Source organism: Pollicipes pollicipes, unplaced genomic scaffold, assembly GCF_011947565.3.
Source record: "Pollicipes pollicipes isolate AB1234 unplaced genomic scaffold, Ppol_2.1 Scaffold_4740;HRSCAF=5597_pilon_pilon_pilon, whole genome shotgun sequence".
In the NCBI taxonomy this organism is placed as follows: domain Eukaryota; kingdom Metazoa; phylum Arthropoda; class Thecostraca; order Pollicipedomorpha; family Pollicipedidae; genus Pollicipes; species Pollicipes pollicipes.
In genome coordinates this window covers 2,788,638-2,810,017 of record NW_023596545.1, presented here as the reverse complement: position 1 = coordinate 2,810,017, position 21,380 = coordinate 2,788,638, and the positions used below count along the sequence as shown (strand labels likewise).

The following is a 21,380-nucleotide window of genomic DNA, read 5'->3' as shown; positions in this document are numbered from 1 at the left end:
TCCACACTTCAGCTATAGCTTGGATCCGGCTTTCAGGCAAGCCAGATCAAACTCAGGCTTCAAGCGTCACGCCGTGTTTTTGTCCGCTATCATTGAGCCTCTGCATGATAACGTTTTCCCGGCTATCGTTGTCACCCTGTCGACGCTGTAGAAACTACGGACATCGGTCACAAACCTTTTATTAGCATGTCCAAAAACCAACTGTATCATAAAGAATGATTTCTAATGATCTCTACATTCTTTTGAAGGAACACGCTACCAATGGGCCGAAGGCTGAAAAAAGAGAAAACTGCCCCAAAAACCAAAGCGCTCACACCGAACTGTTTGTAATGACATCGGTGCTCAGGGTTCGCCTACATCGCTCTGCGTCCGCGATTACACAAATATCTCCAAACCATGGGTATATAACACTATCCACATATATATAGATGGTATACGCACAGTATCTCATTACACGTACTATCAGAATATTACTTCAGCATTGGGGTCACACCCTACACTCCACGATCGACCAGGGACAGCGACCGCCTATCTCTCTTCACGAGATACCGCACGCAGGAAGCCCATGCCCTCCTTAGGGGTCAGTAGGAACTTGTCCTCATCGAGCGGCATGGGCGGCGGCGGCGTCCGCTTTGCTCGGCTCCAGCCGGTTCTCCCGCAGCACGGCAATCAGCGCCACCTTCGCCTCGAACAGCGCAAACCGCATGCCGGTGCAGTTGCGCGGCCCGCTGCCGAAAGGCATGTAGGCGCAAGGGTTGGCGCGTCTCCTTCGCCTCGGGTAGGAAGCGGTCCGGGTCGAGGAGCAGCGGGTCCGGGGTAGTACGCATGATCGCGGTGGATGTTCATGATTGACATTTGGATGATCGTGCCGCGCGGGATATGCACGTTCGTGTCGGGCAATGTGTAATCTCGGCTACACTGCTGCTCCATGCGGATGACCGGCGGGTACAGCCGCAGCGTCTCGGACAGCACCCGGTCCAGATAGGTCATCTCTGCCACGGCGTCGTAGGTCAGCTGGCCCGTCGTGTCGCTGCAGGACGTCGTCGATCTCGCGGTGGGCGTCGTTCTGGACGTCCGGCGGGCGTCGCCAGGCAGTAGGCGGCGAACGCTAGCAGCGAGGCTGTCGTGTCGTAGCCGACGATGAGGAACAGCACCGACTGGCTGTTAATGCTACTGTCCCTAAGGATGTGTCTACCGTCCTTGTCCTTGGTGTCCAGAAGCAGTTGGAGGAAGTCTTTGCGCAAGTTGCCGGCCTCGTGCTACCATAGGGCGCTTTTGACAACATGTTTGAAAAATGCATTGATGCGCGCAAACGGGTCAGGTAACAGCCAGGAGAGCACTGACAACGCCACCGAACTCACCCACCCGATCAAGGCGGTGCGTAAGAAGCGCACGCGCCCCCCGCGCGGCCGTACACGGCTGTCGTCTGCCACCGCGAACTCTACGTTTCGTCAAGTTAGAACGACATTGCACGCTCACAATCGCGTGTCACATCCTGTCTACTCACAAATTACAATGAAATTTAGCTCACAGGTAGACCCAATTACGTCATGGCTGAGTATATAATTCAATAAGTATGACATCCAAAAAGGAGTAAATTGAGATTGCATTCACGTCGCATCGCTCCACCTAGCCTCCAAATATTAGATTGTGCCATTTAAACGTTCACCTTCCACAGGCATTCAAATATATATTTCATGGCAGTAAAATGGCAGAGAGGCTCCTTTGATCACCTTGAAATTTTCCACAGATGTGAATCATGTGCATATACAGTTTTTATCATGTGGCAAGTCGCCACATTTCCATTCACGGATTCCAGAGGCTCTCAAACAATGGGATATATGACGCATCACTAAGACGACACAAACGGCGTCGCAATATGTCACAAAGACCAAGGAATGCTGAAACAATGCATCTCCTATGATGTAATTAGCCGTTGCCTCTCATATGTGTTTTATGACAGTACGGCATGGAAAATGTGACGTACAAATAAAAAATGTCACATTCGATGTCGGTTTTCACACAGTCGCGGACTCCTCTGATTGCTTTGAAACTCGCCTCCAGCAATTACCAAAGCACCAAAATAATCAGCGTGCAATTACTTTCCTTGATTTGGTGGCTTTGGCCATTGGTGCTCCGAATCCTGGTGTGATTGATTGCCTCTAATTTTCACGAATTTATCATGCAAAAATATAATAATTCACGCAAGAAACCAGCAATGTGAGTTATAACGTACAGACAGCGGAGGACTAAAATAGGTACTAAAAAGGCGAAATGATAGCCAGGTCATGGACACACGACTAATTAAGAAAATATCCCAGTTTTTCACCTTCATGTATCAAATTTTCTGCTGCTGCAAGTAACGTTCGTACTTGCCATAATCTTAATCGCTTTAATCATATATCTGCTAACTTACGGTCCGTTGCAACCCGACCAAAAAGGCACGTACCCTCTTACCTCATTATCGCACTTATTGCACTTCCTATGTTATTTGAATGTGATATTTTTCATTTAGATGTCACACTTTGAATGTCATACTATCATACGACACGCCAAGTGGGGTACAGTGGACAAATACATCTTACAGGATGCACTGTATGGCATTGCTTAGTCTTGGTAGCATGCTACGCCATTGCTTGTGTCGTTTTAGAGATGTCATATGCCTCATTGCTTGAGAGCCTCTGAAATGCGTAAATCTTGAATGTCACAACTTGCTACGTGGTGGAAAATTTTACACATACATGTCGAATATTTGTGTCAAATTTCGAGGCCATCGATGGGTCTCTTATCTATTTAGCTAATCGCCTATCGTCTAGTTGACACGTGCAAGGCCGTCATTCCAAGGTTTGAATGCCTCTGGGAGATGAACGTTTGAATGTCGCACTATAATATTTGGTGGCTAGGTGGAGCCATGTAAGGTGATTATTTGTGGCGAATTTCAAAGCAATCAGAGGAGTCGGTGAATGTGTGAAAACCGACACCGAATGTGACATTTTTGATTTGTAAGTCACATTTTGCATGCCATATCGTCATATGGCACAACATATGAGAGGCAACGGCTAATTACATCATAGGGGATGCATTGTTCAGCATTCCTTGGTCTTGGTGGCGTATTACGACGCTGGATGTCTCGTTTTAGTGATATGTCATGTACCTCATTGCTTGAGAATGCCCCTGGAAGATAAACGTTTAGATGTCATACTATAATATGTGGTGGCTAGGCTGAACCATGTAAGGTGATTATTTGTGGCGAACTTCAAAACAATCAGAGGAGTCGGCGAACGTGCGAAAACTGACATCGAATGTAACATTTTTGATTTGTACGTCACATTTTGCGTGTCGTACCGTCAGATAGCGCAGAAAAGGAGGGGCAACAGCTAATCACATCATAGGAGATGCGTTGTTCAGCATTCCTTGTTCTTTGTGACCTATTACGACGATGTTTGCGTCGTTTTAGTGATATGCCATATATGCCATTGTTTGAGTCTCTGGAATGAGTGAATGGAAGTGTCACAAATTGCCACTTGGTGAAAAACTATAATGTATAAACATGGTGCACATTTTTGCCCAATTTCAATGAGATCGGAAGGAGTCTCTCGTCCATTTAGTTGACATACAATGTGTATATGTTAACACATGCGAGGGGTCATTTTTAAGGTTTGAATGCCTCTGGAGGGCGAACGTTTAAACGTCATACTATAATATTTGGTGGCTAGGTGGAGCCATGTAAGGTGATTATCTGTGGCAAATTTCAAAGCATTCAGAGAAGTCCGCGAGTGTGTGAAAACCGGCATCAAGTGTCACATTTTTTTTTATTTTACGTCACATTTTGCATGTCATTCCTTCATATGGCACACCATATGACAGGCGACGGCTAATTACATCATAGAAGATGCATTGTTCAACATCCCTTGGTCTTGGTGGCATATTACGACGCTGGATGTCTCGTGTAACGGATATGTCATATACCCCATTGTTTGAGAGCCTCTGAAATGCCTAAATTCAAATGTCACAAATTACCACTTGTTGAAAAACAGTATACACACATGGTACACACAACAACCTTGCACAACAATGATCAAGAGGCACTTGACGACCGTCTGCTAGATCTGGAAGTGGCGCTCACGAATGTCTCGCCAATGGTTTTTGTTTTTTGTTTTTGTTTTATTTTGACTACCGCATGGCTTATGTAGTACTAGGATTTGAATGGCGTTATTATGACGTCACCAATGATGAGGTGACTTTGAATTCTCTCCGCCCCATTTTGGCGGGCGTGTGGTTCAGAAACTAGAGTGGCTTAGGTCGTGAGAGGGGCGGGATTGTGAACAGCAACTAAAGGTCTTCCAGACGGCTTTTTCAGTTCAAAACTCCCCGCAAATGTGGAAAACTCCGTTTAATGTGCCATGGTAACGAGTAAGCGAAGCTTGATTGTACTTACATGTCAGCGGGTGATCCCGCTCAGGGCCACCTGCAGGGAGGCGGGGGGGGGGGGGGGGGCGTTATCCTGAAAAGGAATTCTTGGTTCTGCACGTTTTGTCCTGCGCTGCGCCTGGCATGGCGCCTATGACGGATGTTCGAGAGCACTGACCTGAAAATAATTCAGCCCTGGCCTGGAAACAGTATAGCCACATGGGTCATCACTATGTGGAAAGCACTGCGTGGTTGGTAGTCACAAAAAGTCTTATGACCAACAGCATGCAGTCTAAGTCCTTCGCAAAACATACAAATGTTGATTCAATTTTCTTGAGGAGGAATTTTCCATAGTGCTCTGACATGTTTCGAACGAATTCTGGCACATACGGAAATGTGCTGGCCCTCAAACAATGTAATGCTTCCAGCGTAGCAGTGTTGCAGTTTTGAATACAAATCACGTTATGTTCTGCTCACTACAGGAAAATGGACAGTGGTACGACTTAGAACTGAATTAAGACAGAGAATAGAAGAACTGGAGATAAGCGTCGGAAACGAGTGATGAATGCAGAGTCCTGCGGAGGCGCCGACCCATCCGCTACATTGGCCACTTTACACGGCGAACGAACAAACGAACGGGAAATTTAACTACGTAATTAACGGATCAGCAGGTTAACGGGCTCGTGCCCACCTATGCACGGGCGTTTGTGCATGTGTACTGATGTGCCAGTTTCTCCATGTGTGACGATTGCGCCACAACACGCCATCCGGGAGCGTGGCGGTGCACTTGACTGGTCGGCAGCCAAGGTGACCTTGGGTGGCGGGCCGGCCGCCAGGGTGGCCTTGAGCGTCAGAGGCGGGAGTGCGCGGCGGCAGACAACAGTCGTAGACGGCCGGGTGCGGCGTGTCCGCGCCTCTTGCGCGCCGCCATGATCGGGTGGGTGAGTTCCGTGGTGTTGTCAGTGCTGTCCTGGCTCTTTTCGCCGCTGCCGCTGGCGGTGCTGGCCGTCTTATTCGTCTGCGTCTACTTCTACGTCACCAGGCACTTTGACTTCTGGAGATCCAGGGGAGTGTTGGGCCCGACCGCCAGGTTTCCCTGGGGCACGGAGATGGGACCGCCGTTCATGACCCCCTTTGTCACGTTCGAGGAATGGCTTTACTACGAGAAAGGAGGTAAGAATTTCTGCGGCTACTTTGAGCTGAGTTTGCCAGTGCTGTACGTCGGGAATTTGGACCTGATTCAGAGGATCACAATCAAGGATTTTGAGTACTTTACGGACCGGCGCGAGCTCTTGCTCACGGAGGAGTTCGATGAGATGTTGCAAGTACTGAACGGGAAAACGTGGAAGGACACCAGATCTGTGATGTCGCCAACGTTTTCCTCTAGCAAACTCAAGATAATGCATGAGTTGTGCTTGGAAAACGCCTCAAACCTCAACAAATACGTGCAAGACGAGATGAAGAAGAGTGGCGAACTCGAAATTAAGGATTGTTTCGGTCGGTTCACCATGGATAACATCGCGTCCTGCGCGTTCGGTGTCAACTGCAACTCGTTTAAAGACCCCAACTGTGAATTTGCCAAGAACGCGGAAGAGCTTTTCAAGGCCCCTCGCGGATATTCCGGCTTCCGACTCTTGCTCATCCTTCTGTTTGGTTTGGGGTCCGTGCGCCTGTTACCAGACCCGTTTGCGCGCATCAATGCATTTTTCAAACATGTTGTCAAAAGCGCCGTACGGCAGCGCGAGGCCGGCAACTCGCGCAAAGACTTCCTCCAACTGCTTCTGGACACCAAGGACAAGGACGGCAAACGCATCCTTAGTGACAGTAGCATTATCAGCCAGTCGGTGCTGTTCCTCATCGTCGGCTACGACACGACAGCCTCGCTGCTAGCGTTCGCCGCCTACTGCCTGGCGACGTCGCCCGACGTCCAGAACGCCGCCCACCGCGAAATCGACGACGTCCTGCAGCGACACGACGGCCAGCTGACCTACGACGCCGTGGCAGAGATGACCTATCTGGACCGGGTGCTGTCCGAGACGCTGCGGCTGTACCCGCCGGCCATCCGCATGGAGCGCCAGTGTAGCCGAGACTACACATTGCCCGACACGAACGTGCATATTCCGCGCGGCACAACCGTCCAGATGCCGATCTTGAACATCCACCGCGACCCTGAGCACTACCCGGACCCTCTGCGCTTCGATCCGGACCGCTTCCTACCCGAAGCGAAGGAGGAACGCCACCCGTGTGCCTTCGTACCCTTCGGCAGCGGGCCGCGCAACTGCATCGCCATGCGTTTCGCGCTGTTCGAGGCGAAAGTGGCATTGATTGCCGTGCTGCGGGAGAACCGGCTGGAGCCGAGCAAGCGGACGCCGCCGCCGCCCATGCCGCTCGATGAGGACAAGTTCCTACTGACCCCTAAGAAGGGCATGGGCTACCTGCGTGCGGTATCTCGTGAACAGAGATAGGCGGTCGCTGTCCCTGGTCGATCGTGGAGTTGTAGGGTGTGACCCCAATGCTGAAGTAATATTCTGATAGTACGTGTAATGAGATACTGTGCGTATACCATCTATATATAATGTGGGATAGCTGTTATATATCCATGGTTTGGAGATATTTGTGTAATCGCGGACGCAGAGCGATGTAGGCGAACCCTGAGCACCGATGTCATTCACAAACAGTTCGGTGTGAACGCTTTGGTTTTTGGGCAGTTCTCTCTATTTTCAGCCTAGGGCCCTTGTTAACGTGTTCCTTCGAAAACAAAAACAAAAATGCAGAGACTATTAGAGATCATTCTTTATGATACAGTTGGTTTTTGGACATGCTAATAAAAGGTTTGTGTCTGACGTCCATGGTTTTTGCAGCGTCGACAGGATGACAACAATAGCCGGTAAAGCGTTTATAGCTGTATGTGCAGCAGGCCAGACACAAGATCCCATGCTCTTCATCCCACTAAACACATGTCTTACGGGGGCTTTGCGTAGCTCGCGGTATGTATGTTTATATATGCATATATATATATATATATATATATATATATATATATATATATATATAAGCCGTCTCAGTAAACGCTTGCCGCGTTCTGAACAGAAATGGGGATGTGCGAAGATGAGTAAATTAGATTGGAAAGGACCACATGCGTGTTATAGATGCTGTCACAAGGCGCTGGCCTCAACAGAACGGTGGTCGGTGCGCTACTTCTGGCCTGACATTATTGCACTTAGTCGAATAACTCCTTCGTAGGCTTGCGTTTCCCCTCAACGGCCAGTATATTATTTGTTTGATTGATTTCCTTTTGCTTCATCACGGTCGGTTTGTTAAGTCATCTTTATGCTTCATTTGTTCCCGAGTTTTTGAAGTGATGGTCATTGCGCAGTTATGCCCTGTGCTTTGCAGTGGAATACGCTTTGGCGGCACTTACATTGAGGCGGAGAATGCGCAAGGCCTCTGTCATGGTCGCGTCAGCGTCGTGGTCACGTGGTTATATATGTAACATTCAATATGGGAAATTCATGCGAAACACATTACACATGATGTTATGAAAGTAATATACGAATCCAAAAGTCGAGAACGTCCCTTGACAACATTTTAGAATCGATTCCTATCGGCTTTTCAGATATGATGAGAGCCCTTTCAGGCAGCGAGATACCTTTGGGGATGCAAGGGCAGGTCTTGACGATGTTGGCTGACGTACGTGCATCGGTACATGCATTGATACGATGCCAACGTCATCCGTTGGCATCGTATCAATGCAATAATTGAGTACTTGTCCGTAGTGGTGGCCATGACGGACGGAACGGCCGTTCTGCCCATGCTGAGCAATGGGACTCTCGCGCGTCCTTGACTAGAAATCTGCTCACCAATAAAATCGCAATCATAACTGTGAACGGCGCCATCGGCGCCCATGGCGCCACGGGACCCAAATGTCATTTCCTGAATCCGCCACTACGCTTGACCCCTGAGACCTGGCTTTTCCCGTATGATGTTACGCGTTGCCGTCTCCTCTGCACGTGCTCTCACAGGCGTGGCGAAAACGAGCCATCAAGGCCACTTAGGGCCGCTTTTGAACCTTGAAAGGTTACCAATAGTTACAAGTAAGCTTTTCCCCATCATATCTGATGCTTATCTCAATATCTTTCAATGTGGAATCTTCCTTAAAAAGACAACTGAAAAACCGGTATTCTCCCGACACATTTTTGCTCGAAACGAATTTTAAAGCGTATGTATGTGTCAAATTCAAATATAGAACTAGATACGCACATCACTGTTATTGATCATGTGTTTAGATTCCAGCGAAGAAGATCTTAAGGTTCAAACTCTGCTCCCTAAAAAAAAAAATTATAAGCGGTTTTGCTTGGCTGTTCTACTTACCAGCCATCAACCACGTAAAGGTCCTCACAACGGGTTGTGCTTGCTTTCACTAGAGACCCCTGTGTCAGGGCAAAGCCACGCCGGCACAGGAAAGAGATCGATCTACCTATACTAATATATCGTCGGACAACACGTCAGGCACTTAATCGCCGAATACAACGGCACCGGTCCTAAGGGCTGCTCGAGACACAGACGGACGAGCAGGAAAGCCCCAATGATCCGTACAATGTCGCATAACGGCTATGTGCAAGTGCAATGTGGATGCCGCTGCTGGCCACAGTTCGTAACTCAGTCAGGCTACCGCCGCCAGCAGCCGGCCCACTAGCTGGCTGGATGCAAATGAAGAGGGTCAAGAGGTTCGAAATCAAGCAAGGCTCAAGAGATCCAACAATACCATCTGAGTTCGCACGGACCAGCTTAGCAAACAAACGCATACGAGGGGATGACAGCTAACAAGAAAACACACGTCAAGCAGACAACAGCCAGCTTTCTAATGCACTTCACACGAATTTGTAATGCGGTTCGGATGACGCTACCACTGTGGCTGGCGCTAAACGTTACTTACGGCTCCAGCCAACAAAGGCGATGGCCCTGATATTCTTAGCGCCCAGGAGCTAAAAACTATAACCTAGTCCACATGGCGCGCGACGATCAAGAGCGTTACACATGAGGGCGTTGCCGTAATAATTTTGTGCCACCACGCATGGTTGAAATACACCAACTGAAGTAAATTGAAGCGCGGGGCGCTAGGGGCGGGCGTAAAATTTCACAAGTCATCGGGAGCTTAACGCAAAAAATTACTGAAACCCAAGTGCAAGGCGTTGCAGGTGCACACAATGTCTTATGGACCGTTAAAAAGCATTGAATGTTCTCTACCTGCTTAATGTTATGCGGTCTTCATTTTTTGCTGTCCACTTAATAAACAAGGCAGGCATGTAGGTTTGCCGTGTTAATTTTATGATGCTGAACAGGCTTTGTTCCATTTCAATGTAGCTTCTCCTGGACATGGAACTATAGGTTGTTATGCACAAAATTGTGCACTTCACTCTAAAGCACAGTAAGATCTTACAGTTCTGGCGTATGTTGTGTTTGGTGTAGCAAATAATCTAACCGGAAATATGTCTACATATCAGTGGAGATAGCAGATAGATCACTTACAAAAATTACAAGGTGACATTAGGAACTAAATCATGCAGGTCAGGTGACATAGCTTGAGCATCTACCTGCCCGTGACGCACTGCACTGCACAAAAAACTTGGATTTCGAAGATCTCTGCGACTGCACGACCGCACAACACGCAACAACATGCAACTCGACGAGAATACAAGTCGACATCCGTATGCATGATGGTATGTTGATCACCAAAGCGCTTAAATGGTCGCACATGTTTCCATATTTTACATGCGTGTCCACGTGTCATGTTTGTGTCGATTTGAGCGGTCGTGCATCTTACTTGCAGGGAGGTTGGTTACTGGACATGGAGCAATCCCGTAGAAGTTTCGGCCTCATAATGCGTAATTTCGGACCCGAAAGCGATGAGACAGTCGGTACACTTTAATGCGCACTGGTCATATTGCATGTGCTTTTTTTAGCTTCATGTAACATACGTGTAAACACTTCATGTTTGCAGCAGGTTGAGCGGTATCGCAGCTAATCTACAGGGTGATACATGTGTGCAATCTATGGTGCGCGTAAATGTGCCAGCTAAGTGGCTTTATCCACCCAGTGCCCGCACCGTTTGGCAAGGCTCTGGCTACGTCCCTGCCTGCATTTAAAAGTAGATGAAGTCGGCTACGTCGAATGAAGGGCAAATTAATGCTCGGTGGAGCAATTCATGTCAAACACGGATGCCTTCCCGAAAGCTTATTTTCTGCTGTCGTTTAGTGTAAGGGAAGATGATTCGGAAATAGCTACTGTCACGGGTGTCGATTCGTTTTGTTTGGTGAGGGCCCTGCCCCCCTACCCGCTAATGTTGAGTTAGGACCCCACTGTTGACATGGGCCCCCAATATTTTTGGCTGGAACATTACAGGAGTGTAGACACAAGTTGGTAATCATGCAAATCTTATTTATGGTCTTCTCTGGTAATGGCGTCGCCACAGAGGGTGCAGCGGGGTAACTTCACTACACTTCCTCGAAATGACTCCCTCAAATGGAGTTAACTCAAGGCATTGGGTGAACCATTTTTATTCTACATTTTTTGGTGCCTGTTTTGTCTGTCGAACGCAAACCCAGACGCTTGTTCTCACCACATCACAAACCTGATATTGACGTCACTGATTCCCCGGCTCGTGTATTCGCGACGTTTGGTAACCTGTCAATAGTGGGCCATGAAGCTAGCCAAGGCCCTAGAACAGAAGGTATAACCGTCCGGCCAATTTCCGCTGCTTCGACTGATGACGTCACAGGTGTAATCGGCACCCAGTGGTCAGCGGCGGGGACATGCCTTCCGCAGTTTGTTTGACTTTTTGAAGCGGTTCTAAGACTGAGAGCCGTTAAATATCTTGGGCTGGATCATAACAAGACTATTTCTTCTCCGAATAGGTCATAATATCAGCTGCAAGGTTTATTAATCATCAATTGGCTGGCGCCCCAGCCGAGCACCGCGGGCTGGAAAGCCGGGAGACAAACTCTCACAAAGCTTTTTCGGGAATTCATTGCCTAAGTTGGAAATGTCTATGCAAACGGAAAGGGTCAGTCTTTAAGAAACAACAATCAGAAATCATGCTGACATGAAAGGCCAAGGTCAGGACCAATGCTTGCAGACCCCCTTTACATGATTGCAGGGGCTGGGTCGATTGAGGCTTTTCATCTCCTTAAAAAGTATATGCTCTTTGGCTAAGTGAGGATGCTGTGTCACCAACATGTAGATGCCACAATGGCGTCAGATCAAGGTCATTCCATAGGTTAGCGTGATAATTTGCTGTAGTTATGTAATCTACGATTCAAAATATTTTCACATTCATTTTGATCGCATTGTGCAGCTTAAACGTCAGCTAAAAAAATTCTGGTCATTACATAGTCAAGATGTAGGTAGGATGTCAAGATGAGGTTACACGAGGCCAACATGACACGCAGTATGCCAGTCATGGCATGCATGGTTCCGTATTGCTTATCCCACAGGAATCCAATACAATCCCTTTTAATCTTGCATCAGGTCATCTTACTGCCTGAAGAGATCAAAACATGTTGTTTGCTACAGCTTACTCTGACCTTTGAATGGCATTCAATAGCTATGGGCAAGTTAAGGAAATTGCTTTTGAATCTGCTGCATAAAAAGCTACCACTCTGCTCATTTCTTGTTTGAGATGCAGATTTCATAATTTTCAAAGGGGTAGAAGTTTCAATTTGCCTGCAATAGACCATACCAAACTTTTTTGTAACAATTAGACCATGCCTAGAGCACCGATCACCTTTATTTATGCATGAATAACGCACTCCAGCATGTTTTCCTCAATACCAGGGGCAGTCACACAATGTCCTTATTCTAAATATCAATGACAATGGGACATAGGTAAAAGACCTGGTAGCAGCATCTCTTTTCTACACAGCATGCATAGTTCTCACTATTGATGGCTTGGGGCACAGATGCTTGTCCAACATCTATTCACAGCAACACAGTCTCCTGACGGCTCTATTTACTGTAAGGACTGCAGATGCCCCTCTTTCCATGCTTCCCTCTTAGGTACCTGCCTCTGACAATTTCATTGCAGGCCCCTGGCCCCAACAACCGTAATATGTAATCAGGTGGGATTTCCACCCAATCATATCCATAAACATTCACAGCATTATAACATTTGCTGGCTGTCATTGTGTCATGCTAATATTCCATGCCTCAAAATGCTTTCAAACAATAAATCAAAACATGAGGCTAGTTATCTGAGCAGTGTCAGGATTTATTGAAGAGATGCATCAGCTTTATTACATAATAACAATGATATGATTTATTTTGTACCAGCAGGTTCATACATGTCTTTGCAAATGCAGCTATAGGAACACAACACCCACAATCAAGCATAGTGCAAGACAGCAGGCAGAGCGCTCAACTCCCTGCAACTAGCGGCCCAATGCCGCTTTACACTTAAATCATGGAGAAAAACCTGTGCCTTTAACATTTTCAACAGGCTTACATATGCCTTCCGCACACACAAACAGCGTCGCGCACAATACACTTCTTTAGCTTTCGTGCATACCACACAAAAACTTCAAGCCCATCATAATTAAATCCAACAAGCACTGCCTCAGACCCCACAAAACATAAATAAGATGAACTGAGAAATAGCAAGCGACACGCGGCGACGCAAGTCAAGGTTGGTGAAGTTATTTTGTCTCTTCCGCGCCACGCATTTGGCACTTAGCAAAAATGAACCTATGGCGATACACAGGGATGACAGGGGGCTGGAACCTAGCATTGTTTTATCCCCTCGATGAGACCATGATTGCTTTGTTGCAAGGTCTCGTCGGGAAACAAAATCGGGTAACACAATTGTTAGCGCGCGGCATCGTTAGTTCAGACTACATGTCAAATTCATCTACAACATGTGAAACAATACAACAATCAGTTTTATTCCTGTTACTCCGGACCACCCATCCCATTTCTCTAACGCACGCTCCACGGATCCCCTTAGCCTCGGCCCTTTGTCGAAATAGCACGAAAGGACCTTGACCGCGCCATGCGACTACACGACTGCCGGCTACCCCGTGACGAATCTGGCGTCATCAATCCAAAGGCCAAATGGCTCTCTGACGAGCTGCATACCAGCACCTATTTTGGAATGCGGACCTACTACCATGCGTTTCGCCACATCACGAATATGATCGGTATAATTTCAGCTCCCCACCTAAGTTGGCTTCCGCCACGGCGATTAGTGTGTCCGCGCCGCAATACACTTTTTGCAAGCATGTTACGTATCACAGCCAACTGGTTCGGAGAAAAGTGATGTCTGTTAACTACTCCTTCACTAACTTTCCTTGTCAAAACAATCGCCTGTGGCCTAGAAAGCAGTCAAGCAGAGTTAAACGGCATAAATGCACAACGCCATTAATTAACACCGTGCTATTGCGTTTAACGTTCCTTACGTTTTGCGCAGTCAAATTACAGGAAAGTTTGAGCTTCACCTGTAATCTTGTGTTCGCTATTCGTATGTTTTTTTTCAGACTGCGCTCTTTTACCACTGTGGGGAATTTATCGATTTGGGATTAAATCACACTTTCAGACTGCATGGGGGAAGTGCTTCGCCGCACGTATCAGATAATGACACTAATCAATAATACGCATTTGCGCACATTTAAGTTAAACCGTTTTTTTAGGCTCGTTATTTATCACTTGTTATGGGGATTAAGAATTGCTTCATGAAGTTACACTGGCTTACATTGTGCGACATACATTCATTAACACGCGCTCGGGTGGGGGCTCAAATTGCCCCCCCCCCCCAAAGACTTTTCAGAATGGGTTCCGAACGACGCGGCGTAGCCGCGCCAAATTCTGCATAGCTGTAGACAATTGAATAGCGGATTGTTTGACATAAAAATTAGATGTACCTTGTAGGGTCGCTGATCTATGGCAGGTCAAAGTCAGGCCATGGTTTCAGCTAAGGAAATTCTCGGGAATCGTTCCATCTGATACAACAACGGAGTGTTTGCCGAAGCCATACATCTCTGAGATGCTTTCTAAGGCATCGCAAATATTGGATAAACAAAGTACGTTGACCTAAGGCCAGGTATGAAGGTCAGACCAAGGTCAAAACCAACCTGATTTATTATTCCAGGGCTTGCTGTATGGTATAGTTTTTGGTGTTCATTTCGAATTTATTGATAGCAGGAACTGCATTTTACATCTTCCATTGACTTCTCAGAGGTCAGAACAGGTTATTGACCCAAGATGACCTCGGTCGACATTTTGTTTTTGGGAGCATACTGTTGGGATGCGATGTACCTGCATCACTTTCCTTCATACAGGGAAGTGACGGAGGGATTTGGCAGCCCACTGTTTCGTTTATTTTGTGTGGCAGCACAGAAATACAGTTGCCGACAAGACTCCGTGTCGTGCGCGTGTGGGGTTTGAAGCACAAAGCATCCATCGTATTTGTCGATAGCGGGTCGAGCCCGAGACACTTGCCCTCGCGGACATAACATGGTGCAGCTGGCAGGACACGATCCTGCCCTGGAAAACTCCATTACGGCGGCACAGGATCCGCCGGGCGCCGAGCCGGCAGCAGCGCAAGTGGCGGCGGTGGCGGCGCTGGCGCCGCCAGCGGTTTTACAGCCCACGCAGGCCGCCGCGGAGGAGCACAAGACGTCCACAAATGATGTGCTGACACAGCTGGTCATGCAGCAACAGCAGATGCAGCAGGTGCAGCAACAGCAGATGACCGAGCTAATCACGCGGCTCATGTCACCGGGGATAGCCACCGCGCAGCCAGCGAGCCAGGTGACTCAACGCGCCACAAATGAAACAGCCAGTGGTGGTCCGCCGCGCCGGTGATCGACTGTTTCTGCGCCGCGGCTGCCGCCCTCTGCATCCCTGCGGGACTTTGATGCGTGGCGCTACCGGTTCCAGGAGTTCCGCGTCTCCGAGCGCCTGTCGGAGCTGCCGCCCGCCGGGCAGTGGGCTACGCTGCTGGCATCGCTGGATGACGAGTGGCTGAGAGTCGTGCGTTTCAGTCTGCCCATACCCACGACCGAGGAGGACATTGATGTGATTATCACCGCAATGCTCGCGCATCTGCGGCGGCAACGAAATCCTGTGCTGGACCGCCGGGATTTCGATACCCGAATACAGGAGCGCGGAGAGGCGGTGGACGAATATCTGCGCGCCCTCCGTGAGATCGCTGCGTTTTGTGATTTGTGCCCAGCCTGCTACGACGATCGTCTGCGCGACCGGCTGGTGGTCGGCAAGAACGACGAGGAGGCTCGCCGCCGCATGCTGGAGGTGCCTGACCTGACGTTGCGCAAGGCCGTCGACATATGCCGGGCGCCGGAAAATGCAGCGAACAGCAGCACGGCGATAGGCGGCTCGGCGGCGGTTTCAAAGATTTCGAGCTACCGCCGGTCGCGCAGCCGAGCGGTCAGCCCCGGCAGCCGCAGCCCCAGCGTCCCGGGCACAGACGGCCGGGCCGGGCCGACATGTTGGAAGTCGTTGCGCGACACCATGCCGACGGTGCAACGTGCCCGGCGGCGTCCCGGAGATGCCATTCCTGCGGTCAAGTGGGACACTTCACCGCTGTGTGTCCCACCGGGGCCGGCCGTGACGGCGGTCCGTCGACACCGACGCGTGGCCATGCGAGGTCGACGGGCGGTCGCCGGCGGATGTCGCTGGTGGCGCACGCCCAAGCGAGCTCGGAGCGCGAGCCGTCAACCCGACGCACGGAACACGTAGCTGACGTGCTGCAACGAGGACACATGGACCGTCGGACCCCGCGCGTTCGCCTGCAGCTGCGCCACGCGGACGGCGGCGTGTCGGAGACGGAATGGACACCGGACACAGGAGCTGAGACTTCAGCCCTATCGCTTCGCAGCGCGGAAGAGATGGGCCTGCGTGGTGAGGACCTTCAGCCGCCAGTCACCCGTCTGCTGAACGCCGACAACCGGGAAATGGAGTGCGTCGGCACGGGCAGCGTCGCACTGCAGGTGGGCGACGTCGTCAGGACAGTGGATTTGTCCGTAATTCGCGGTCTACACAGCCCTCTGCTGTCCTGGCACGACTGCATGGAGCTCGGCATACTCCCTCCGAGCTTCCCGGCGCAGATTCGACAGGTCAGCAGCGGTCCGCCGCGCCGGCCGACGCCGGATCAGCATGTCACCGCTGTGTCATCGCCCGCGGCGCGCTCTCCGCCGGCCGCCGGGCACCGGCGCCCCGGGACCACGTCTGTCCCGGACAGCGGCGCGGCCAACTTCAGCGCTACCGCCGGGCACCGGCGCCCCGGGACCACGTCTGTCCCGGACAGCGGCGCGACCAGCTTCAGCGTTACCGCCGGGCACCGGCGCCCCGGGACCACGTCTGTCCCGGACAGCGGCGCGGCCAACTTCAGCGCTACCGGTGCCGGGACAGGGCCGACGGTGTCAGTGGCGGCGGCGCACGGCGCCGCACAAGAGGCTACGTCGAAGCAGCGAGAAGCCGGCTCGCCTCAAACACAGAGATGGAACCACCCATAACACAGCCGGAGCGCCTCGCTGGGACCGGCGGCGCCGCCCCGACACGGCAGAGAACCGGCGGCGACGCCCCGGCACAGCAGAGCACCGGTGGTGCCCCCTCGGCACGGCAACGGAAACATAAGTTTGAAGCACTGAAGGCTGAGTTTCCTCGCGTTTTCGACGTCCAATCACCTCTGTGGAAGATGGTGGGAGAACCGATGCGAATCGAGCTGACAGATGACGCCGTTCCCCATGCGCTATCGACAGCGAGGAACGTCCTGTTCTGCTGGAGACAGGATGTCAGAGAGCAGCTGGACGACCTCCTCAGCAAGGGCATCAAAGAGCCCGTCGAGCACTCCACGCCGTGGTGTCACCCCATCGTCCTGGTGGCGAAGCGGTCGCCAGATAGTGCAGCGTCAGGCTGCCGCCTCACGGTCGATTTTACGAAGTTGAATCGATTCGCGAAGAGGCCGGCCTACCCAGTCCGCTCGCCGCAAGACGCGGTGGCGGCAATCACGCCTGGCGCGACAGTCTTCACCAAGCTGGACAGCAAGGCCGGCTACCACCAGGTCCCAATCAGAGAGGAGGATTAAGATCTGACGTGCTTCATCACGCCGTGGGGCAGGTTCAGGTACAAGTGGGCCCCGATGGCATCGTCAGCTCAGGCGATGTGTACAACCAGCGCGGCGATGCCGCCCGGGTAGACACCCCGAACACCTGCAAAGTGGTGGACGATGTGCTCGCCTATGACTCTGAGTACGAAGCTCATGCGGCGCATGTGCGCCAAATACTTCAGCGGTGTGAAGAGCATGGGATCACCCTGAACCCGGAAAAGTGCTGCTTCGCGGAAGCGGAAACAGAATTCTGTGGCTACAACATCAGCTCGACTGGCTACACCGCTGACGATAAGAATATTCGAGCCATGAACTCGTTCCCGAAGCCCAGCAACATCACCGACCTGAGATCATTCCTCGGCCTAGCCAACCAGCTGGGGTACTTCTCTGACGTCGCTGCGGCCGCGGAACGCCTGGCTATGGATGCCGGCCCACGATCAGGCGTTCGCAGTCGTGAAGATGGCGCTGCTGTCGCCTCCCGTGCCGGACTTCTTCAATCCGCTGCGACGGGCGGTGCTGGAGACTGACGCAGCCGGCGCCGGCGGTCTCGGTTTCTGTCTCCGTCAGCTGAACAGGGCTGGCCGGTGGCACCTGACCCAGTGCGGATTTCGGTTCCTGTTGGAGATAAGTCACGCTACGTAGTGACTGAACTCGAGCTGCTGGCCCTGGCGTGGGCGTGCCGAAAGTGCAGCATATATCTCAGCGGTATGCAGCAGTTCGAGGTAGTGACGGATCATCGGCCGTTGATCCCCATTCTCAACTCGAAAAGCATTGCGGACATCGCGAACCCTCGTCTGCAGCGTCTCCGGGGGCGACTCAGCCAGTTCAACTCCGTCGCCACCTGGTGGCAGGGAAAGCTGCACGCCATCCCAGACGCGCTGTCTCGGGCGTCCGTGGATGACCTGACGACGAGGAAGCGGAACAAGGCGTCAGTCACCAGACCGCCAGCATGGTCGCCAGGCTCGTCAGTGGCGACACCGACACCGACGGTGGCGCCAGCCCGCTCCGAGACGTCGCGCTGTCAGAACCCCGCGCCGCCGCCGAGAAGGACCCGGAGATGATCGCGCTGAAAGAGGCCATCTTGACCGGTTTTCCAGAGCATCGGACGCTGCTGGACCCGCTGCTGGGCCCGTACTGGGGCCTCCGAGACTGTCTGACGGTGGATGACGGCCTGGTGGTGTGCACCGCAGTGCCTCCGTCGCGCCACTCTCCAGAAACTTCACGCCAGCCACCAGTGCGTCGAGCGGACCAAGAGGCGGCCACAACAGGCGGTGTGCTGGCGCCGGGTGGACCAGGACATCACGAACTTCATCGGCGCCTGCAGCAAATGTCAACTGCACCTGCCCAGTCAGCAGAAAGAACCCATGATGACGGAGGAGGCACCCTCGCGAGTGTTCGAGGCCGTCTCCGTGGACTACTTCGCCTGGGCCGGACGGACCTTCCTGGTCTACGTTGACCACCTTTCTGGCTGGCCATTCGTGTCACGGGTAACTGGAGAGGCGTCATCCTCGCCAGTTACCTGGTGAGCAGCCTACGCGGCGTGTTCGCCGTCAACGGCGTACCGGCCTACATGAGGACCGACGGAGGGCCCCAGTTCAGCGCCCGGCTCACCCGTGAGTTCTTCCGCCGGTGGGGTGTGGACCATCAACAGTCGACACCTCACTACCCGCAGTCCAAGGGGCACGCAGAGGCGGCCGTCAAGGCCGTCAAATGGCTCGTGCAGAAAACCCCCGCCGGCGGAGACCTGAACACGGACGACTTCACAGCCGGTCTGCAGGAGCTAAGAAACAACCCGCGGGCGGACGGCCGATCTCCAGCGCAGATCTTGTACGGTCACCCGCTGCGTTCAGCGGTCACGGTGCACCACCGTGCGTTCCCTCAACGCTGGCGGGAGGCCGCGGACGACTGCGATACCAAGGCGGCAAAACTTCTGGAGCGCTCCGTAGAGCGGTATGGCAAGTCAGCGAGGTGTCATCGCCCGCTGCGGGTCAGACAGCACGTCCTCATCCAGGATCCGACCTCTCATCTGCGGGACCGCATCGGCACCGTCACTGGCGCCGGATCGCGGCGTGACTACCTCGTCCGGCTACCGAGCGGCCGCATCTTCTGGCGGAATCGTCCGTTCCTCCGCCTGCTTAAACCCCTGATTGCCAGCGCCGGCAGTCAGGAGGACAGCGCGACGACCAGCGACAGTCAGAATCACGGAGTGGATGGACCAGATGATGGCGCCGCCGGCGCCGTGCCCAGTGAGCACCTGAACTGCCCCGATGACGCCGGAGACCAGGACCGCTCAGCGCCGAGCACCGCCGAGCCAGAGATCGTCAATGACAGCGCGCCGCCCAGCTTGACCGGCGGCCTGCCACGACCGGCGCCTATGTTGTCGCTGCCACCTCCGCTCCGATCCCCTTGACTCACTCGGCGGCTGTCTGTCTGGTGGCCAGACCCGGTGTCGAGCACGGCTGGGTCTCCAGACGTCGCCGCCGACTCGCCGCCCAGCCTGGCCGGCGACCAGACGGGCGTTGCGTCTGACATCACGCCCATCACGGACCCGGCGCCTGGGGCGGCACCGCCGCCCCCCCCCCCCCCCCCCCCGCCCCCGCTCCCGCGGGAGCCGAGGATCCGCCGCCGACCACATCTTCTGTCCATCAGGTGGTCAGACCCGATGTACACGTATGTGTGAACGACCCCCTTCCCCCCCCCCTCCACGTGTCAGCCGGCAGCCCTCGTGTGTTTCTTGTTTTGCCGCAGCCTGAGCTCGTTCAGCCCAGAGTTATCTTAACCTTGGGCCTATGTTAAACGCCTCGCGTCATCCCCTTCCGTAAGCGTCTTGGGGGGAGGTGTTGGGATGCGATGTACCTGCCTTACTTTCCTTCATACAGGGAAAGTGACGCAGGGATTTGGCAGCCCCGTGTTTCGTTACATTTTGTGTGGCAGCACAGAAATGCAGTTGCCGTCAAGACTCCGTATCGTGCGCGTGTGGGGTTTGAAGCACAAAGCATCCGTCGTATTTTTTGATAGCGGGTGGAACCCGAGACACTCGCCCGCGCAGACAACACATACTGCCTAGCGTAATCTTTGTCACTTATTCGGTTGAAAAACTCAGAGCAATATTGTATGATTTTGGTCACAATGACCTTGAAAAGCTCAAACAAGGTCCCTGACCTCAAACGGGTTTGTGACCTTTGTTTAGGAACAATTGCTTAGGTTCTGAGGGCACTTTGGAGACCAACCTGGAATTTGACCTTGTTTGGCCTTATTTGACCTGAAGATCATGACCTAGAAAGCTCAAAATTTGACCTAAGTGAGTCACGTACAGGTCAACACGCCTCGTAATTTGGTGTCTCTAGCTTTCTTGGTTCCGGATATCTCAGGGGGGGGGACTGAATTGACACCCCCCCCCCCCCACCCCACCCACCCGAGCGAAGGGTATCTAGCCGGCCACCCGGGCGCGTGTTAACAAAGATCTATGCGCACCTCCAGGCGCGCAACAACATTTTAACGATAAGCATGCATGTGATGGTTTTTTTAAAAGGTAGCACATACAATTCATACACCAGAGTTATCGTAACGTATCCACACCGTTATTTTTACAGCGCAATTTCATGAATACATTTGAAGAAATTTCGTATTGGCCTCAATACCGCGCAAGTCCCAGCCGCATATTTATTCCAGTCTATATTAAAACGCTTTTGTGGAGAAAATCTGCTAGAAAGCTACCAAATGAGAGAAGTTTTATCACTGGGCTGCTAGGTCCGCAAAATACCAAAGGTAAACATCATACGCCGCTACGGATGCGAGACGGGGTGGCAGCCAAGGTCCCATAATAACAGCGCGATGGCAGCGTAGTCGGCAA

At 52.0% G+C, this 21,380-nt stretch overlaps 2 protein-coding genes across 2 annotated transcripts; one reads left to right on the top strand and one right to left on the bottom strand.

Moving 5' to 3' along the window:
* Positions 1 to 598: 598 nt before the first annotated feature.
* On the bottom strand, positions 599 to 990 carry LOC119098878 (cytochrome P450 3A12-like). Its single transcript, XM_037221922.1, has 2 exons — positions 854 to 990; positions 599 to 728 (listed from the first exon to the last, which is right to left on the bottom strand). Exons 1-2 carry the CDS (start codon positions 988 to 990, stop codon positions 599 to 601), a joined length of 267 nt encoding a protein of 88 aa, XP_037077817.1.
* Positions 991 to 5,281: 4,291 nt separating this feature from the next.
* Positions 5,282 to 6,985, top strand: LOC119098759 (cytochrome P450 6B6). Its single transcript, XM_037221787.1, has one exon. It carries the CDS (start codon positions 5,340 to 5,342, stop codon positions 6,873 to 6,875), a length of 1,536 nt encoding a protein of 511 aa, XP_037077682.1. The 5' UTR covers positions 5,282 to 5,339; the 3' UTR covers positions 6,876 to 6,985.
* The last annotated feature ends 14,395 nt before the right edge of the window (positions 6,986 to 21,380 follow it).